Here is a 21,492-nt window from a genome sequence, read left to right on the forward strand (position 1 = left end):
AGACACCTGTGTGTACCTTTAGCCTGAGGAGATGCTGCATGAAACGTCTCTGTCTGCTTTATCCATTTACAGAATTAAGTCTTCATTGGAGGGTTTTCTCTTCTGAAGCATTTTTTTTATCATCGCTGCTTATAGGGTATCATATTTGGTATTGCAAACTCGAGATTGTTCACCTTAAGTTTCTTTCAGTTTTAAGGCAAAGGTACAGTAGCAGAAGGCTTCAAATAAATAAGTTAGCTGGGGAAGGAGGGGTTGGATTTGTTGTTAAGGAACTAAATTTGACTTTTTTTCCCCTTCCGAAAAAAATATTGATCTTTATTGAAGATGGGGGAAGAGAAGTAGGATTTTAACTTGTGTTCCAATAGCCTTTTCAGTTGCTGGTTTTTATTTCAGTGCTGGTTGAAGTACTTGTGAAAATTGCTCACCTGCAGGAAAGATGAGGTCGCAGTACGTCACGGCACCCACAGTCGCTGTCCTTCTGTTTCTGCTGTGGATCCAGCCATCAACAGGCTGCAATAAGGCTCTCTGTGCTAGCGATGTCAGTAAATGCTTGATACAGGTATGAGTTGTGTTTCCTTAATTTGCTTTGAAGTGTTTTGAAGCTGCGTCTTGAAAAGATTTGATGATACAAATAACCGATTTTGTATGTTAAATAGTGTCTTTTCAAAGAAGCTAATTTGGTCTCCTGCACTTACAGATGCAGATTAACAACCATTTTTATTGAGTGCATGTGTATATAGGCATGTATCTTTTTTTAATATTAACATTTCAAACAAGGATTATGACTGCTGGGTTGTTGTTAGATGCCGCTACCCAGTCATGCTGTTAGTTTTTCAGTCTCTTTCTTCTTTATTAGTGATACTACAAACAAGCAGTGATTTAAAGTGAACATTTTATTAGGAAGATTTCTGTGGGCAACAGTCTGGAGTCCCAGACGTCCAAATGTGCTTACAATATTCCTGAATCAGTCTGAGATATTCCCGTATCAGTCTGAGATATTCCCCTTAACTTGCAATATGTCTGCTTCCTCATGTCTCCTGGCCCAGGCAGAGAGTCAGTAGTCGATGCCTGATGCTTTCTGTAACGTCAGATTTGTGCAGTTGTTTAGAAGAAGCCTAAAAAGTCACATGAGAGAACTAAGAGGAGTAGGGACTTAACTTGTCTTAGAGTCCCAAGGTGCATTTGGAAAAGCTTTTTGATCAGGAGGGACCTGTGGCTACTAATGGTCATGAACAAGGTCTGAAAGGATGTGAGTCTACCTAAAAAACCGAAGCAGACCCAAATACTTATGAGTTGAAGTGCTAGGAAATGGATGTTAAATCCAGCTGCTGCTTTTGACTCACTGTGTGTCTGTCTGCAGTGAAAGAAACAGACCAAGACCAGATTGCTCTTCTTATAGCTGGAGTTCAGAGGTATGATGTGCAGCAGAAGTGCCTTTTCTAGCAAAATTGCAAGCAGTTCTGGTAACTACCAAGCATTTATTTACTAACAGTGTGTATTGAGCTTGCTGCCTGACTCTGTATGGCAAAAACGAGCCTTCCTGTGGTCAGTTGCAGCTTCTTTAAAAGAAGCTTTCTTGTTACTGCCTCTTTGTAGATTGAATGTGCAACAGCAGAGAGCACAAATATCATATGCTGCTGATACGCTTACTGTAAATGTATCGCCAAGGTCTGAAAAGTGATGCGGAAGTGGCATGAAGCATTTCTGTGTTTGCTTAGTTTCACTGACTTCTGTATAAAATTTGTCTGGTTTACAAACAAAAGTATTTGCCAGGTTCACAGATGCGTCTTGTGGAAAGAAGACTGAGTGTAGGCTGAACTATTTATTTTCTGACTTGTGCACTGCCATTGCTTTAAAAAAAAAATAATAAAAATTTGCTGCTTCTCCTAGCCCTACCAGGTCTGTGGAGTTGTTAAATGTGGGAACAAGAAAGAGGCTTTTGACTTCTACATTTTCAAAGACAATGCCAGTGGTTTTGCTGGTGTGTTGGGCATTGTGCACCATGACAAACTGATGCATGTACAGATTCCTTCTGTTTCTCAAATCATTTCTAGACTTGAAAATTTTAAAAAGTAAGGTGCTATTTGTGACACTGGGTGTGGAGGCACTTACATAGCAAGTGCGGTGGTACAGATTTGTTGATTGAGGGGAGAACTGTTGATCCAGATGAAGGGAGAGAAAGAGTGAGTATGTATTATCTCTTTTTCCTCTGCCACTGATGGAGGCCACCATCCATGAATCTCCTTCCCAAGCAATCACTTACCTTTTATAAAGTCAAACTTGAGTCATCCAGCAGCATATAAACTTTTTTTTTATGAGCTAGTCTGAATAGAGTCCAGCCCAGGAGAAGTCGAGCTAATGCAGCTGGAGTCCTTCCTCAGCTGGGAATAAGACAACTGAGGTTCAGCACTGTGTGGAGGTGGCTCATGCAACTGTGCTTCACTTGGATTATGTTGGCATCTCTGTAGTGACACAGCCCTGTGCATGCAGAGACACCCCTCTACTGCTTTACTTGTTGTTAGGTGTGTTCTCTCTTACTTTGTACAGGTGATGTGGAATCCCTTTTTAAAGCGTTTCACTCCTAAAATCAAAATCATATGCAATTCTCTGAGACCCTAAAGTAACCCAGGCCATGCAAATGATGTGCAGTTATGGGGGAATGCCGCTGTTCATTTTCACCTTCTGGCTGCTCTCTTCCTGCAAACAGGCCTGACGCACCAGTCAGTATTCATTCTTTATAGAAGAACAGATCAGGTCAGACTAGTTTAATTGTGGATGTGAAGACTCCTAAAGCTTTGACCTAAAGCAATTATCATCTTTCTGCTTGGCTTTTTTTTTTTGGATAAAAATATTTTGAGGGCTGTTGTGGCAAAAAGAGCTACACTGGTATGTGAAATGCACATTATTTTCTGGTAGGTATACAGGTACAGTATATCTGTGTCTTTTTTTTTCCCTTTCTAAACTCTTGTGGAGAAATCCAAACTTAAAAGTCTGCATTGAGTGAGTTCGCTTGACTGTTGCATGACATTTTTCCCTAACCTATTTTTATAACTGTTCTAGTTTGGCACAATCTGTGGCTTGAAACCAAGATAATGTCACTTGGAGACAACTAGGGGAGCAAACAGAATGTGAATGTTTGTCATCTGCATCTGTGTGCAGAAAGCGAGGCTGCCTTTCTTAGAGACATAATGAGACAAAATACCTGCTCTCTCAAAAAGCATATGGTTAACATAAATATTTTTGCCAGCGTGGCTAAAAATCAGTACAGTCATTACTGCCACTCCCTAGGAGCTGCTCTGCTTAAGGGTGGTCCCTACATAAATATTTATTTTGTTAGATCCAGAAGGGAGCATGAGATCAACAAATTGCATGCGTTCAGTTTTCCTTTTACGTCCTGAGGCTCTGGCTTCACTGGTGCTCTTGCAATCTACTTCTTGTTTTTCTGTAAGCAAAGACCTATAAGAAAATAGCTTGAGGCATCCCTCTGTGTAAGCTTAGCCTTTCCAAAAAAAAACTTGGTGGCTTCTGTAGCTGTTGAAGGAGTTATGGAAGTGTAGCCAGAGTGGGACCACAAAATTAGTTGCCTTGAAGGCTTTGGACAAGGCTCCTTCCAAGGTCTCCAGGATTGGGGTATTGAAGTCAACAACTGGCTGTTACCTTGCTTTTCAGGTAGGCCACTAAGCCCTGGTTGCAGGCAACGTGTGTGTTTCAGTGTTTTTCCTGTTGTTGACTTGGCCGTGTGAGTTGTTTTGATGCTTCCATGTGTGGAGGAGATGAGAAGGCCGGTTACGCTCGCTGGGCGGAGCAGAGGCGCGTATTGTCCTTACAGCATGGAGGAAATCGTTGGAGGCAGAAACCTCTAGGATGGGACATTCCCACAATTGTTCGTAGCAAACAGGCTCGAGGTGAGTCCCGGGCTGGCTCTGGCAGTGCAGAGGCACCTGCGGGAGTCAGGCTTGGGAGGCGTGTTCATCCCATGCTGAAAGCTGAGCTTTGCTGTCTCATCTGCAACAGCTCTTTAAACTCCTGCTGTGTGTAGGAAACAAATGGTGCTATAGTTGAGGCTTGGATTTCAGATCTCTCTAAAGAAGGGTTGTTTTCCAGAGAATACAGGTTTCTCTCCTGAACCTGACGTGCCTGCAGTCACCTTGGCTGGTGCGGTGTCATTCAGATTAGAATCCCTCTTCACCTTTGTCTTCACCCTCCGTTAATCTTGTGTACAAACCTATCAGCATGAAAGGATTTCCAGGACTTTTTAGCCTGGTGGTGTGAAATAAACACCACTCCTTAACTTCAGGGCTTAGGCATCTAAAAATTAGTGTGTATATTGTAGCTGTAGTACGTAATGCAGTTGGGTTAACAAAACAGTTCTGTCTGGTTAGCTTCCAGGAGATTTTCTGTTATTAAACTGTTCTAGGAAAGAACATGGGCTCTTTTTCTTTTCACTCCTCCTTCCAGTTTGTGAAGATGTTGCCAATGCCTTCAGGTCCTGCTTCTAACTGCGCTGAGAAGAAGGAAGCTTTGAAAAAATGCAGATGTTAAATACCTTGTAAAAATCTTTATTTGCTCTCTGGAGCAGAAGTATCTTTGTTGTACAAACATGCCTGCTTCATATTTAGTGCTATATTTTTAGACTGAGAGGTTTATTTCTTGCCTAGCAAAATATACTCTCTGATGCACCTTCAATAGTTCAGCTTGGGAAGTTGCCAAGCTGACTTATGAGTAATATTTTCTTCCACTGACGCCTCGCCACCCCCAGCTAATAAGAAGGAACGTTTCTCATTCTGCCTCGCTTCACCCATGTCTCATGTAAGCATTCTTTTAAAAAGATGTGTCCTGTGCAAGTATCCAATGTGGATGAGTCAGGCAGAAGGACTCAAGAGTGGTTAAGGAAACCATGTATGTGCAAACACATAGATGGAAAAACATACAGTTACTGCCCTGAAGAGATGGTTGAACTGTGTGGAGAGCTATGCAGAAGACTAAGTAAGTTGCTCATTATTGCCTTCTTCTTGCTCCAAGTTTAAAAAAAGTAGAAAAATATAGAAAATAAAATAAAATATTACACTACTCATAAACCCTTCCTATAAAGATAAAGTTGCTAAAATGCTGGTAGGTGTAGTGATGCTATCCCATGCTAGTGCTTACACATATCGAAGCTTAGCAGAATTTATTTTTTATTATGATGCAAATGTATAATTTAAGATTACATTTAATTCAGTGAGAATAGTCTTCTATTAGATTCACACAGTGCAATCTGTAAAACAAACAAATTTAGTGAATTTTCTGACTTTGATTCATACATTACATTCAGTAGTTTACGGAAAATCACCTCCTCCCACATACTGGCTTGTGATGTTGCAATGTGTTTAATAAGCATGAAGTTATTTGCCCAGTTTTACTGTTGAAGAACAAATATACAGGATATTTTAAAATATCCTGTATTTTAAAATCTAATACATATTAATAGTATTCTTTGGCCAAGGCAACACCACTTTACTCATGGTTGGTTTAAAAGCTTTTTTTATTCAGACTTTTTATTCTCAAGCCTGACAATCTGTTTATCAAATGGTAAGATAAATATTTTAGAAATGCGTCATTCATTCATTCACATAAGTCACCTTTCTAAGTTTGTGGTGTCTTCTTCTTGTGGAAAAAACAGTATATTTTATTAATAGGCCTATTTTTAATCTTTTACTTGGAAACAGCATAGTAATGGGATGAAAAAGTAAAAAATTTTGGTAGTTTACCATTCTAAATAAAAAGAAAATATTGCAGAAATGCATGTGGAGTAGAAGTTCATGCTTAGTCATTCATCAAGGCAAACAGTTTGTTAAACTCTGCAGGCAACAGCTTTCCTCAGCATTATGTAGAACATGCAATAGTTTGTGAATTTGGTTTCTTTGCTGGCTGCCAGATTTGCAATCCGGCATGAAGCGAGTGGAAAAATAAGAATTAAATGAATTTATACTTCATTAATATGTCGTAGCACATCTGCAGCGGCTTTAGGGGTTTGTTCACTTTTGGTCCAGAGCTGGGAGCCCTCAAGCTTCATTCGCTGTGTTCTTAACCCCCATTCCCAGCCAGACCTCACTCTGGCCTCACCCTCTGAAATCCAGTCTTGGATCTTCTGTGGGCCCGGGTGAGTTGGTGTGAGGGGGGACAACCCTGTGCGACTCCACGGCCTGGGGACATTTGCAGTTGCCGGTGTTGCAGAATAAAGAGAGAACAGGGGTTGTACACCATCAGGTGCATCTCTGTGCTTTGCCTAGCAAATGCAGTTGTCATGTTTGTAAAAATGCCCCCTTTCTTCTCTGCCTCATGTTTAACAGTAGCAGGCAAAGAGTTACTTAAAAGGTGGAGTCTTGCCCCCTGGATTTCTTCCCAAGATGCTACAGAAGGACTTGCGTGTGGTGTTTGTGTCTGCCTGTAAGGTGTGGTGTCCCTGACCCAGCTGTGGTTAGCTGAGGTGGAGCCTCGGGTGGTGACTCCAGGTTAGGAGAATTTCATGCCAAACCTTCCCTCCTGTCCCTGTGCATCTCCTGACCACACTTTATTCACTGTGTCCCTCACACCGTGGTGTGTCCCTCCCCTCCCCTCCCTCTGGAGAACAGGATCAAAGAGCGGGGATGGGCGTGATCTCCTTGGCCGAGTGTGTAGCAGAGATTTGCTAATGGCTCTTCCAGGAAAGCTGGGGGTGGGAAAGATCCCGTGGTCAGTGTTTCCAGTAATGGGATTTTCTTTTCTCACCAGTTGTGGATAATGTGATAGTTAGACAGACGTCATCAAAACCAAATTCTTAGACAGGATGACCAAATATGACTTTTTGACTCCATGTTTTGCACTGGAGCGTGATTCAAGCCCATATATTATCGTCATGTAGCCACAGTCTTTTAGCCAAACTGGAACTACTAGTACAGATTTGAGCTAGAGGGAAGGAGACTGCCTGGATTTTAGATTTCCTTTTTCCATGGAGGCTATTTCCACACTGTGCAGTCCGCAAACATATGTCTTCAGCAGGGCTGCTAACCAGTGCCTTCAGATTTTGATAATTTGAAGAGAAACGTTTCTTTTCTTGCTTTCATGCCTTTTGCATTTTTCTAGCTTAATAGCAGTTAAAGGAAAACGTGTATCCATGCCATTTCACTTTCTAGAGGCTCCAGAAGTGTTGGAAGTATCCCAATATGTTGATTCGGGGGAGGAGGAGAGAGGGCATTTTTTTTGTAATAGCAAATATGAATCAGCTGGACCTGGGTTGAAAAGATAACCCTGTCACTAATACTGCAAATGGAGAGCGATGTGTAACAAGCATTCAGAGATGCACAAAATCCCGTGGTCAGATGACTTAACTGTAAGTTGCTTTTAGAATCCATGAATAGGTGTGATGGTAGACATTTTGTATCTTCTCGACTGTGCACACTCAGCTTATAGTAACTTCCTTTTTTAGCTAAATTATAATGTATGCACACTATTTTTATATAAAGAAATGTCCTTTTTTGAATTTCCTGCTGTGATGGGAAAAACATTCAAAGATCTTGCAGATTCAGGCATATGTAGAAGTGCACACACCTTCCCCATGAATAGGACTTTTTTTGTCTTTTAAATACTGACTTCGAATTTGTCTTAAGAATGTCACCTTTTTAAAAAAACCAACCCCACAAAAGATCCTTTTGTAAACTAAGATCGTTTCTTTGGCTTAAACTATTGTACCATTTACTCACTGAATTAGTGTGCTAAGCATTTTTAACGCTGTAATTTGAGTTGTGGCTTGAGGAAGAATCATTCTGCCATTTTACATCTGGGATTGCGGCGGTGTAATGAGTTTCTGTCGTTCTCAGGAGCTGTGTCAGTGTCGCCCTGGGGAAGGGAACTGTTCCTGCTGTAAGGAATGCATGCTCTGCCTGGGCACACTTTGGGATGAGTGCTGTGACTGTGTTGGTAAGTTTGCTTTTCTCTGGGATTTTCTTCTTTTTTTAAAAGAATTGCTTCCTGCTGCCGCATGTTGAGCTCACAGTCTCAGAAATAGAAGTAAAACATCGGGACTGAATCGTTGTTTTAAATGTCTTCCAGTTCATTCTGTGGTTACTGAATAAATTACCGTAGGAAACCAAGCATTTGAAGGCTGGACCTGCTCTGTGGAGTGGGAGGTGGCAGTAGTCCAGATTTTGCTTTATTACTGTCATCATAACTATTAATTTTGTCTCTAAAGCATAAACTTGTTTTTGAACTGTCATCTTGAGGAAACGATGCAGCACCTGCTTTGTGGGGTTGGGTGCTGTATGAGGTTTCTAACTGTAGTGTGTGTTGACAGATACCACACAGAGACAGTTTTAGGTTTGAGTTCTCCTGTGAATCCTTGGGACTACAAGTAAATATGCATGGCCCAGTGTTCTCACTGTTCTTTTATTTGCAAAATAGCTCTTTGTGCAGGATAAGAAAGAAGCGTGCAAGTTCTTAACTGTAGGATTAGATGATAAGCCTTAACACGAACAGCAGTAGTCCAAGAGTACTGTTCAGAGCACACAGATCTTTGCAAAGCGAGTGCTGCCCCTGCTTGAGGAGGATGCATTCTAGTTCTGTCTCTTGTTTTAAATTTATTGAAAGCTTAATCCTCTTGTGCTTGCTGGAAGTTTCCCTCTGCTGCCATGCGAAATCCATCTGGCTTCCATGAAAGGGATAAATCTTGAGTGTTGTACCTGTTCTCAGCTTCTCTGGCTGACTGGATCTTCTCTGAAGATGATGAGTAAAGATGATTTTCAGTGCAGTCTGTTTCTTCTCTTGTTCCATCATGGTGCGAATATGCTGACATCTTGCTTTTGCTTGATTCTGGCTCTTGCCTTTGCTTTATTGTCTTTCAGTAAGTAGTGCAGTGGCGTGGTCCTGTGTATGTATCATTCTTCCAATGGCATAAAATATTTTCAGCCCTTGTACCTGTGGACGATATATGTTTTGAAAGAGACCCTAGAGTTTATTTTTTCTACTTGATTTTGGGCTCCTTGGGAAATAAAATATGTCTTTGTGTGTATATGTATCTGTCTCCTTTTTTCCTCATCTCCTTTTCCCTTCCAGCATCTTCTTGGTTTTTTTGTAACATATTATCAAAGTGCACTGTTTTCTTATTTGGTCATGGAGTGAGAAATAGGATCGTAGGTTATTTCCCTAGTTCAGAGCCATTATCTGCTGTAGAAAGCAAGGCATACATAGTGTGCTGATCTCCTGAAGGGAGAAGAAGAACCTACCTCTTGAGATCGTGAGGTTAAAAAAGCAAAATCAGCACGCAGTTGTTTTGTGGGGTTTTTTTCTAACTCTGCAAATTGCTCTTTGTTCTGCTGCTCTTTCCCATAGTGTTATCTGGGGGAGAAGTTAGTGAGGTTTCAGGTTCGGTTTCCCAGTAAAACATCGCCTGATGGTTCTGCAGGTGCCTCAGACCTTGTTGATTCTATAGTCTGGTCCTGTTATTATTCTCTTCAGTGTAGAGTCATCCTGGATGTAGCGTTATTCAAAGGAGGAAACAGGAGTGCATGCCATACCCAGCTTCCTGGAGACAGTTCTTTGCTGATACTTAGGCTGATATTTAAGTTTCTTTACAAGCTGATCATGTCTAATGTAAGAGCAGATAGGTTGTTGTGTCTTTCAGGTCATGTCTGCTCTGAGGTCAGGAATTACCTCCTGTCCTCCAGCACTGACTTTACTGATGCTCAGTTGATGCCCCATGTTTTGAGTGGATGTTCTCGTGCTTCTCTGACAGGGCAAAAAACACTGGAGGTAGTAGAACAGCAACAGGTTCCTCTCCTGTTTTTGTAAGCTTTATCAGTTAAGTTCTTTTAGTCCCTCATGCAAAGGCTTGTCTGCTTGCATCATTTCAGTAGCCCATTTCTGCATCTTCGTATCCATTCCAAAGCAGTAATGTAGACATGTTTGTTCCTTGCTAGTTGCTCATAATTTTTTTGGTTTTGATTTAACCAAAGCTAGTATTTTTATAATAATAACCGTGTATAAATATAGTTAAAATACTTTTTTAAAATAGTGAGAGGGAAGGACCTTTTTGAAATGAGCCATTAAACAATGAGTGGTAGTTTCTTGGTATCATTTTAAGATAATATTTTCATACTGCATTGATTTCCACACCAACCTGTACACATTCCTCAATAATTTAATGAACAATCTTGATGTTATTTTTTCCTCTGTGTCCTTCTTATCAGTGAAATTTATTTTATGATTCCAACCTGACAGAGTGGCCCTCTAGAAAGGCTCACTGGTTTCCATTTCACAACATTAACACAGTGATGTCAATTAAAGTATACATCTCTTGATGTATGTACAAAACTCTTGCCTTGTTTGATGTCTTCCTAAGTAATTTTCAGGTGAGTATCCTGTGTTACAATTGTATAATGAATATTCCCAAGTGCCTATTAAAGGTGATAATGCAGGGATATAAGTTTTATTAAAACAGAGAACCCAAGAATATCTGTGAAAAAGAAGCCTAGTTGAGAGGAGTAGGAAGAAAATGGTTTATGGTAGGAAGTTTATGTAAGAGGAATTATTTTTCAGTGCAACCTTATGCTATTTGGAAGAGAGGCTTATTTTTTTTCCTACCCAATACTTGGCTCAACACTTTTTTGGGACCAGACTATCTTTTGTTGTTCCTATTATTAAATGCTGCTAATGCTAACCATTTGCTTAGAATTTGCCAGATCTCATGCTAATTGTCAGGGATGAACTTCACTCTCTTTTGTTCTTTGTGGAAATCCAGCTACTTAGATTGAGAAGATTGTGGTTTTGCATAAGATTCTAGTTAAACACAATTTCAGAAGCTGGAGCCCTAATGTATCTGCAAGGCAGGAGACACTTCTCTAGTTGTATGGGACAGGTAGACTCTGAATAGTTATGTCCCATATGCTTTGATACTTTAAGGATTGGTGTGCTTTGCAGCTGTGGCTGTCTAAAACTTTGTCTGTGAAACTACCCAAAAAAGATATCCAGATGTGCAGGAGGAAAATGGTTTTGTCTGCCTCTTGAGAGGTTCCAGCGTTGGGATTACATTGAGATACCACTCAGTTTCATTGCTAATAATGAATGTTAGTGTTTAAATGGTTAGTGAAAAACTGGCACCTGCATTGCACATCATAAAAATGTTTTGTAGTAAGTGGCAAGGAGAAATAAAAGATTTCAAAAAAGATGCTGCAGAAGACATTGAAAAATAAGAAAAAAGTAATCTGGAAATAAGCATTTTTGCTTGTAGTGACCCCTCCAACTAAGTAGCAAAACAAGGCTCATCTCAGCTCTATATGAGCACGTAAAGTAATTCAGACTCTTGCTCCTTCCTGATCCTTGCATTTCTGGCAGATGATTAAAAAGAAGATCTGGGGCACTGCTGCAGCTGATGAGATCCAATATTTGAATTGTGGTCAAAAGTTTCATGTACCTCAGGACTTGTCAAGATACTGTCTTCATTCAGTCGTAAGCTTTCATTCCAGATTTGTGCTACTTTGAATTATGCTGTGCTTTGTCTCTTTTCCTAGGGGAAACAAACCTTCCATTGAATTTTTCATATCTTAAGCTGTAGTGCTAGCATAAACAGGGAAGCGTAGTGCTGTTTAGTGAGGTTTTTCTTTTCACTTCAATCCCATGAGTCACAGAGGTGTTTTCTGGAAGTCTACAGAGATCTGAAACCTGTCGTTATGGAAAGCTCGTCCTGCTGTGTTTGGTGGCAGTACTGCTGTTGAGCTAAGAGTGGATATATATATGAAAGGGCTCTGTTCTGTTTAGAAAAAAAAAAGGGGCAATTTTAATTTTCTAAATATACCCACCTCTTTCAAGGAGAGGAGTTTAGGGAGTTTTGTGTAACTTACTGTTTCATTCCTCTGCAGGTATGTGCAATCCTCGCAATTACAGTGACACACCTCCAACATCCAAGAGCACTGTCGAGGAGTTGCATGAACCAATTCCTTCCCTTTTCCGGGCACTGACAGAAGGAGATACTCAGCTGAACTGGAATATTGTTTCCTTCCCTGTGGCAGAAGAACTGTCGCACCATGAGAACCTCGTTTCCTTTTTAGAAACAGTGAACCAGCCACAGCATCAGAACGTCTCAGTTCCAAGCAACAATGTCCATGCACCTTACTCTAGTGACAAAGGTAATGAGCGCAGCATCTAAATTCCTAGTGTTTCCTTTCCTCTCTTCCAGGAGCCTTCTCAGTGCATATTCTGTGCTCGTCTGTGCTCACTACTTCTTTTCCCATTAAAAAGTGTGAAAACTTCAGTCTAGTTTTGAGCATGGCATAACAAAATGAGTAAGGCAAAAGTATTGAGGAACGCAGGAGATGATGTTAGAGTCTAATGATCTTAGGAGACACTGAAACACATGAGCTTGTTATAATTCTTTCTGGGACATGATGCATTTTGTTCACCTTATTTCAGGTGCACTGACACAATATACTCCTTGACCTCGCAACAGGTACCTGTAGCTTAGGAGACGGGACAGCCCAAAAGCTGAATCCAAATAATGGATTAGTGCAGAGTTAGGCAACGAAAATGCATGGCTTCAGAGGTTTGAGAAAGCTACATTCCAGAAACCATTGTATCCGGAGTAGGCGTTTATTTCTTTCGTCTGAGCTGGCATAACTTGAACTCTTTAGGAAGATCGTTTGTAAGAAATCCAGGATTAATAGTAAACCCGAGTAAGATCAGCAGGATTGCTCGTTAGTTAAGGAGGAATATGGTTTGGGTTGGAAGGGACCTTAAAGATCATCCAGTGACGTATGTGACAGTCAACGTACAGACTTATTCCTCTTCTATCAAGTTTTTAATACTCTCACCTTCAGACTTCAGAATGTTGTTTTCAGAGGATGGGAGGAAGATGAGGAGTTTGAGCAGCATAAGAAAAATACCCTCTGTTTCTTGGTTTCCATATTAAACCTGAAATACTTTTCCCTGCAAATCATTACGTCAGACTTAAAATAAACTCATAAACAGTTTGTAGTGAAATTGCTGCTTAACAGGGAAAAAAGAACATCTGATTTGTTTTATTAGTGTAATTAATACTTTGCTTCCTTCCCAACACACACTTTAAATATTCATAACCCCATATGTTGCAGTTGCGATGGCTCTTTTATCTTATCAAGGAAAGATACTCAAATTGGTGGGCATGCTGAACCTTTGACCTAGTTAAGTTTCTGTGTAGGACTGCTGTTGATTAAATGGGATCGTAACGACAACTTTTCTAATTTCCTTTGGTTAAGGCATGTTAGAAAAATAAATTAATTCCAGAACTGGGAAACCAGATGGTCGGAAAGCATCTCATTCATATGTCTGTGACATTATTAAAAGCTTGCTTGCCGTTACGAGAATGATGCAGAAAGCCATGTTCAATGGCAAGCCACAAAAAGCCCTGTGTGCAAACACTACAGTATTTAAAGATGTAAATTATACTTTGGGAAAAAAAATATGTTTAGAACAATCTTGAATATATCCCACTGTACTTAGGTACTGCAGCCCAGATGGCTGTCCCCTGACAGTCCTTTACTACCATACCAACAGGATGGGTTAATGATAGTTTTGGATTAAATTTGGAGTTTGAATTGCATCTCAGGGGTGAGGAGGAGTTTCGAACTTAACACAGACAAATACATAACACTGCAATTATTTTCTTACTCAAAAGTCTCCTTCATTTCCTTTACTAAGAACGTATTAGAGATGATGTTGAGAGAGTTTTTGCTGGAATGATGACCATCCAAAACCAACAGTTATATTTGGAAATAGTTAGCAAGTGCCACTGGTTCGTAGGCTTCAGTAGACCCTGAAGAATAAATGTCAGAGCTGTTTTTGTAATCGTGGGCTATGCCTCCTCCATCTTCATGATCAGTGAAGAACTAGAAGAGGTAGAAAATGGCTTTCAACATCCTGTACTTCAAGTATCTAAAAATGTAAGCCTGTTCAGGAGTCTCTCCCGTCTTGGCCACAATGTAAATAACTTTGTAGTGCTGTGCTTTTTTCATAAGTCACATTAAAGTTTGCTTATAAAAACATGGATGATTCGAGCATTGAGAACAAAGGAAAGTGGAAAGAGAAGTTGTCTGCTGGCCTTGGTCAGTTGGTGTTTATTATGGTGGAAGCAAGGGCAACTGGGGAATTGTACCTCTTTGTGTTGGATGAGCCGCGGAGTGGCACTGGTTTTAACTAAAAGGTGGAGGGGTATTAGGTGAAGGGCTAAGAGCCTTGTGAGCATGGGCACAGAGAAGGGAGCCCAGGAAGCTGCTGCAGTTTGGCTTCTGGCCGTACAAAGCTCAGTCAGAAGAACCATTGAAAGGAGGTGTGTTTTGGGTTTTTGTTGTGTGCTCAGTTGCAGCAAGCACAAGCATAGCCTGCAGTGGAAGAAACTGTACCATCTCTTTACCCTTTCCTTCTCTCTAAATGTGCTGCTAGGCTTAAGGGCACATTTTGCAAATGGAGAGATCCTTAAGGGGACTTGCTGAGCAGTTGTCTTCAAGGCTGTAGCACTCAGGTGTTTGAAATAATGTTCTTGTGAGCAGGAACAGAGATGCTATGTGTTTTCTTCACAGTGCTGTGCCTCCTCCATTTTGTGGCTCTTCCGTGGCTCCTTGCGTGCTTTGCTCCACCATCGTGTGCTGGCAGCAGCCTGTTGCGTTGCCTGTAAAAGGAGAGGGGCTAACGAGAGGTAGATTTTGGAAGGGGACAGCAGTCTTTGTGCTGTCTTCTCAAATACATCCCAAAATTTGGAAAGGCTCTGCCTACAAATACCCTTTGTCGTGCTGCGTAACGTAGTTCTGATTCTAATTTCAACATGCATTCACGCAGGGATCTCCGTTAAGCTGGCCCGGAGTGCCAGGCTTGCTCAGTGTGGTTCTGGGTGAGTGCCAGGAAAAGCAGCACCAGCCGCGGGAATCCATGAGCTTTGTGCCTGAGCAGCGTGAAGCCACCAGCCCGGGGACAGCGGCCGTAGATCCAGGAGGAGGTGGGGAGCGGTGGGATATAAAGCATTCCTTTCTCGCCCCAGCCTGCTGTGAGCCCAGACACCAGACCTTGAACTTCCCCGTTATTATCTTAATGAGTGTCTTCCCTTTCCTCTTGTGAATTGACTTTTAATGTTTTAGTTGCCAAAGTATATGTGCGCTGCTGGAGCGGTTGTAGTTCTTCATAGCAGTGGTTTCTGGCGTTTGAGCCACTGCTTCAGAGAGGATTGCGATGCTGATTTATCTACAGCTACATTTATACTTCATTCTTTTGCTTTACTTTAGCTGATACCCTCAGAGCTTGGAATTGTGAGTTCAGATGTTTAAAAAAGCTTAATTGTTTCAGATGATGACAGGATGTTGGCAAGAGAGAGAGGAACTAGATAATATTTTGGCAGCTGATGAAACAGAATCTCTCTTGCAGTTAAGGGTTTCTGACTTAACACTGCTTAGTGACACAGGGCTTGGTGTCCGCTCTGTGCCTCTGCTCCCTTCCAGTGCCAGTCAGGTAGAGGAGAGCTAGAAATCCAGTAAAGTGGCATCTATCTCTGCAGGTACTCTAAGAAGATTTTTTTATTTATTTTTTATTTTTCATGTTTCTTGTTATAAGTTGACATAAAAACGTATGGCTCCTGGATGGACAGTTACCTTTTTAAAGTACTTTCAGGGCTACCAATAAACAGACCAGCAGACATCTGAACTGACATAGCACCTTTAACTTCAAAGGTGATATGCAGGGAATTGTCATTAACTGGGAAGTTTTTTCATCCTGTAGATAGGCATTTTTCCTTAACTTACAAGAACTGATTTGTTTTATCTTCTCTAAGTTGCTGGATTCCTCCATAGTGCACCAATACAGATCTCACTTGCAGCACAGACAGTGTGATAGTGAGTCCATTTCTTCTGGTCATTTTGAATTTAGACTTGATTGTTGTTTTTCCTGCACAGCCTTTGTTGGGATTGGGGAAAAAAGGTGAGAAACTCGTGTTCTGGGGAAAAAAAAAAGAATGTTGCTGCTTCCTTTTCCCTGCAGTCTGTAGTCTTTATGGTGTGAAAATTAGCAAAATGCAAATGAAAGAGCTGTTACTGCACTAAGTAACATCCTTTTTATCTGCACTGAGGGAGCCAAATGATGACTATGTAATTAGGTTTGTGAAACAATTTAAATACTCTCCCAGATCCCAAGGGAGCCTGTAGGTATGTATTTTTTCCCCCTGTGTAACTCTGTTTCTGCAGCCTATAAAAGAATTTAAGGCTTGAGGCAAGGAACTCTTCCTGCTTTCAGTAATTCAGCCTCTATGTGGGCACACAGACACTGCTAAAGAGGGGGCCGGGAGGGTCCCATGACAAATAAAGTGCCTCCTGGCCAATCTGACTCCTTCAGACCTGGCAAATCTCTGAATGAGAGAGACTTCAGAAACGTTTTGTCAGCACAGACACAGAGAACGTCCTCCAGCTGCTTACAAGAGCTACTGGGAACCAGCCAGATCTACTGCTGGCTCTGGCCTGCCGTGTACAGCCTGTTTGCTCCCCTCACAGCATTTTTTGACTGGTCGTCTAGGACTTAATGCTCTTGGCTTTTGTGCATGTGGAAATATGCTTTCTTTTCCACACTCCAGTCAGTCAAGATAATTTCTTTGGTTGTTGCTGTCACCTTAATAACGTTCAGTTCCTGTTTTGGTTCCAGTTTTGGTTCTGGGAGAGCAGTCAAGAAGACTAGTCTCTTCAGTTTCACAGGACCTGGCTGCTGTTACCTGGTTTTGCCAGGGTTATGGGCCGATGCTGCTCATACTCCAGCCTCCTTCTGCTTGAAAGATGTCTTCAGTCTCTTAGTTCAGTGTCATCAATACTTACATGCTAGAATTCACAGGATTTTCATTCCCAAGAGCTTTAAATAAAGTTTCAGCAGGCATTAGCTGATGAACTGGGCTTCTCCAGTTCCTCTGAACTGGTAGTAGCACAGATGAGGCTGTCACATATTAGGTTAAGGTGAACATCAACACAGATGCCTCCTAACACAGAGGGGACCGATCATTATCTGCTGTGAAGACAGCCTGCAAGTGCTGGGGGCAGCTAGCCCACCTCAGAGTGTGCACAACTTTCCTGGGAAGCTTTCCTGACCTACTGTATGCTTTCCTTTGCATGTTGCAAGTTGGAGTGCAGTGATCAACATGATAGCAGTGAGCACTTAGAGCAACCCTTTGGAGAGGACTCTGGTTTATTTGAAGAGCTCTCCTGCTACTATAGAGAGAGACCCATGAGTTATTCTGCCTTCTCAAGCTGATCTAGAGACCAGCTGACACCTTCTAAGACTGACCCTATCTGTTGCACTTAAGGTCAAACTTGATAAGAAAACTACTATCAAAGATACCAAATGAGTGAATTGGGATTAAGCAAGAGGGTACAAAGACTATGAATGTGTCTTAGAGATGTTTCTATAAGGTTCTTATGCTTGCATGCCAACACTGAACTGGGTGACTGACAGGATGCTCACTGGTGCTTATATTTCATGAGAAATGCTGCCTGGAGACTCACCTCTACTTTCTCACACTCTACCCTTCAACTGAAAACCTCCTGTGAGGTGAACAGGTACCTGGAAATGTCTGAGCCTCCTGGGAATGGCTGATGTGTGCTCCTCCTTGGTATTCTGGCAATCTTAAGCTTTTTCTTGCTGGTGATGAAATGTTGCCAAATCCTTGTGTGTTCTCCATAAGTAGATGGAGCTGCTCTATGGCCTCTGGGTGGATTCTTGCCTTTCAGGCTGCAGTGGCTGCATCCGCCTAACACTTGTCAGCTTTGGTGTCTGGCTGGCTGGTGACTCTTTGCATGCGGTACCATAGCATACCCTTCTGTTTTGCTCTTTCCTCCTCCTCTCTGTGAATAAAGTGTCCTTGCTGAAGCTGTAGATATGTTGGTCAGTTTTAAGCAGAGGTTTTGTTCTCTGAGAATGCTTCTCCTCTGGTTGCTGTTCCTCAGGGTTTGTTACTATAATGGGTCACGGAAATAGGAGTGTCGAGAATGGGACAGGACTTACACAGCCAGAGTCTACTTTGTTGGCATTCCCAGCAGTACCTCAGGTACTCTGAGATTTCTTGGGACAGCTGCTTATAGCACAGCGTTTCTGGGAGCAGAAACTGCTTCAGCTGTTGGTCTTCCTAAGATCTTTATTGTCCATTGCACTGTATGTGGTGTCGTCAAGATGTGTGCATCAGTTAAGAGCCTGCACAACGCAGTGAATACTCTCTCGCTTTCAGTAGGCTGGTAGTATGCCCTGTGACCCTCTTGAAGCTGTTTAGGTAGTAGTGAAATAGTGCTCGAGGTTATCTAATACTTTCTTTTAACAGATGGTAATTTTTAGAAGGGTAGGCAGGGTTTACAGATGTCACGGAGACGGGCGTGTCCACAGAAAAACTGTTGGGTACATTGTGCTCTTCTATGTGTCGTTGCTGTCCCTTGTCATATGCCCAAAAGCATGGGCACTACAGAGATCATCTATTGTTGGTACTGAGGAAACCAGCTGATGACTTCTGAGATGATGGAGACCTTGCTAGCCTCGACTCACCTTTGCACCTCACCTTAAAAGCTTACCATGAGACATGCATACTACTGAGGCTGCTAATTTGTGGGGCACCCGTATGTTGAAGGGGAGGTTCTGGTACACTGAGAGTCCTTCAGCTATTCACCCTTCTCTATAATCATGCAAAAAAAATAAAAATCCCACTGTCCCATTTACATTTGGATTACATTTTTCTAATCCACATTGGAATGTAGGTCAGTATGTTTCTCCTGGATCCACACACTTTTAAGTAGTAATAAGCTAGAAAGCCCCTTGACGTCTCCTGCTCACAGATCTGTCTGACGTGAGACATTCTGTCTGACGGGAGTCATTCACGTCTGCAGAGAGCTTTCAGTTGTGCTTTTTCCCAAAGTTTGTGCTTTTTCCCAAAGTGTGCCAAGTTATGCTGATAATTCATGTAAGGCAGTCAAGGTCCGTCGGAGGATGAAAAAAGTTACAGTGTGATCAGCTGGTCAGCACAGAAGAAAGTTGGTCAGATCTGTGAGCTTGGGGAATTGGAAGTAGACAGAGGACGGATGGTTTTGTGTTATAGTTGTGGTGAGTGCCTTGGCTCCAGTTTGGGATTGCAACATTAAACTTCATGGCATTTCACATAATGGTGTGGATGTTAGAAGATTAAAGTCAGCACTCTGGCAGAAGTGGTTTCTTAATCTCAGTAGTAAGGCTGGTGGTGTTGCTAAAAAAGAGAGGAAGAAAGTGTGCCCTTTCAGCTTGATGAAAACAAGATTCTCTAGCTCTGTGATTTAATGTGGCTGAAGAGTGTTGTGGAGTTGGTGGGGAGGAAGAAACATTTATGCTTAAGTAAGTGGGTTTTGGTGCTTTTTAAATAACTTCTCTAAACCTGAAGTTTTCCATTATAGCACACAGTAACTGCTGGCAAGTGATACCTTGATATTACCTTCAGAGGTAATATCAGTGTCTGCTCTTTACTCTGTCATAGCCCATCCTTACAATTTAAAAGGTATCCTTCATAACTGGGGGACAAAAACCTAAACCATTCTTGCCTGTGATTACAGAAATAAATTAATCTAGAAGGAGAACAGACAACACGTTGAGTTGAAAACTTGAAGTTGATAGACTGTACTTGGCTCTCTTCCTGTTCTCTCTGCTTTCACTATCACCTTTTTTTCCTTATGCCTCATAGTCATGATGATTTGCAATCCTACTTCAAAAGCTGCACCTCTAATTAATTTTTAACTAATTTTTGAAAATAATTTAAGAACTTTTAAACTAGATTTTTTTTCCTCCCTCTTGGTTTAGAACACATGTGTACTGTGGTGTATTTTGATGACTGCATGTCAATACATCAGTGCAAGATCTCTTGTGAGTCCATGGGAGCGTCCAAATACCGATGGTTTCACAACGCCTGCTGTGAGTGTATTGGGCCAGAATGCATCGACTATGGCAGTAAAACTGTAAAATGTATGAACTGCATGTTTTGAAGCAGGAAAATTGTAATATAGCAATACTGAGGCCAAAGTAATCTCTCTCAGTTAGAGAGACGAGGATTGCAAATACTGTGTTATGGTAGAGTGCCTACTGGTTGCAATTAAATGTACCTGGTTGAAAAAAGATGTATAAAATCTGAAAACTTTTTTTTTTTTTAATTCATGTAAGCAAGGCTAACTAGTAGAAGTTTCAACACTATGTTTTAAGTTTATTTTTCTTTATTTTTGCTCGAATGGTACAGCCATGCTCATCCTTGCTGTTCTCATTGTTTTCCTTTGATTTGAAAGTATTGACTATACTGGTTTTCAGAATTTAGTACTATATATTATAGTTTAGAGTAGGGAAACCGTAAGAATATGCTAATAATATTTCTATCATCTAAGTTCAACAAATAATTAAATGGCTGCTATGTTGAAGGGGGTGGTTGTTCTTCAGAGACTGTTTTTTTGAGTTTAGCTTCTGGGTTTGTTTTTTGACTTTTATTACCTTCCAGTTTTTGAGCTTAGCCTTCTATTGTGAAAATGGTATTTAGGGAAAAGAAAAATTAATGCTTTCTCTTCAAGTTCAGTGCATGGGCTGCCAAGGATAAAATCCTGACTTCTTAGAAGGGCTGCCCAATGAAACACTACGTATGGGATACTTCTTTCAAGTTTCATTTGCCCTGCTCTCCTAAGTATATTGGGGCCTATGTTGCGTACTTTGTTTATTAAAAAAATAATATTTTCCAGTCTTCTCTTAGATACCAAAATAAAGCCCTTAAGTGCAGTTGCATCTCTCTCCTTTTGCACTGTTCTCTAGAGTGGCTTGCTCCGTGAACATTCACTCCAGTAAAGGGAACAAGAAAGGTTGTTATGGATTTAATGACTAAATGAATAAGGAATGAAGTGACATTAAATAGCAAGTGGCACAGGGCTACCAGTTGAGTAAAACATAACCATTTTTTTTCACCATGAAATGTTGTCACTGGAGAAGGGAAGATGTGTCCACAAAGGCAAAATTAGGACATTGTGAATTCAGAACATTGCCCATTTTTCTAAGTCAGAGTTACATAGCAGTTACTATGACCCGGTTAGGGCTCCAGTGATAGTGGTACTAAGTACAAGAATGAAGTGTATCAGCTTTTGATATTTATAATTATGTGGGGGTTTGCTCCTTGAATTTATATTTTTTAATGTGTATATGCATATGCACACACAAAAAAGAATTTAATTATTCACGTTTCTTTCACTAACCTTGGTCCAGAGGGATTAAACTGTTTTCTGGTCACACTTGTGTATCTGTACCATGTACAAATGAAAGTAGTCATTTTAAAGTTATTTTGATGAAATGTTTGAATGTTGTTTTCACTTTCTTTCTGATCATACAGTTCTTTCAATAAGATGAAATCATAATTAAAAAATCTAATCTTGTGAAATAATGTTACTTTCTTCAGTTTCTTTTTCAGCTAGAAAGAGGTACTTGAAAGATAGATGTTCATTGTTATGAACTAGTGGA

General features: G+C 41.0%; 1 protein-coding gene across 1 annotated transcript; it reads left to right on the plus strand.

Annotated features, from left to right (window-relative positions):
- The first annotated feature begins 393 nt into the window (after positions 1–393).
- Positions 394–20,670, plus strand: TWSG1 (twisted gastrulation BMP signaling modulator 1). Its single transcript, XM_009878956.1, has 4 exons — positions 394–559; positions 7,839–7,938; positions 11,871–12,137; positions 19,810–20,670. The coding sequence occupies exons 1-4, from the start codon at positions 437–439 to the stop codon at positions 19,989–19,991; spliced, it is 672 nt and encodes a 223-aa protein (XP_009877258.1). The 5' UTR covers positions 394–436; the 3' UTR covers positions 19,992–20,670.
- Positions 20,671–21,492: the final 822 nt, after the last annotated feature.

The sequence above is a fragment of the Apaloderma vittatum genome, unplaced genomic scaffold (assembly GCF_000703405.1).
Source record: "Apaloderma vittatum isolate BGI_N311 unplaced genomic scaffold, ASM70340v1 scaffold16001, whole genome shotgun sequence".
In the NCBI taxonomy this organism is placed as follows: domain Eukaryota; kingdom Metazoa; phylum Chordata; class Aves; order Trogoniformes; family Trogonidae; genus Apaloderma; species Apaloderma vittatum.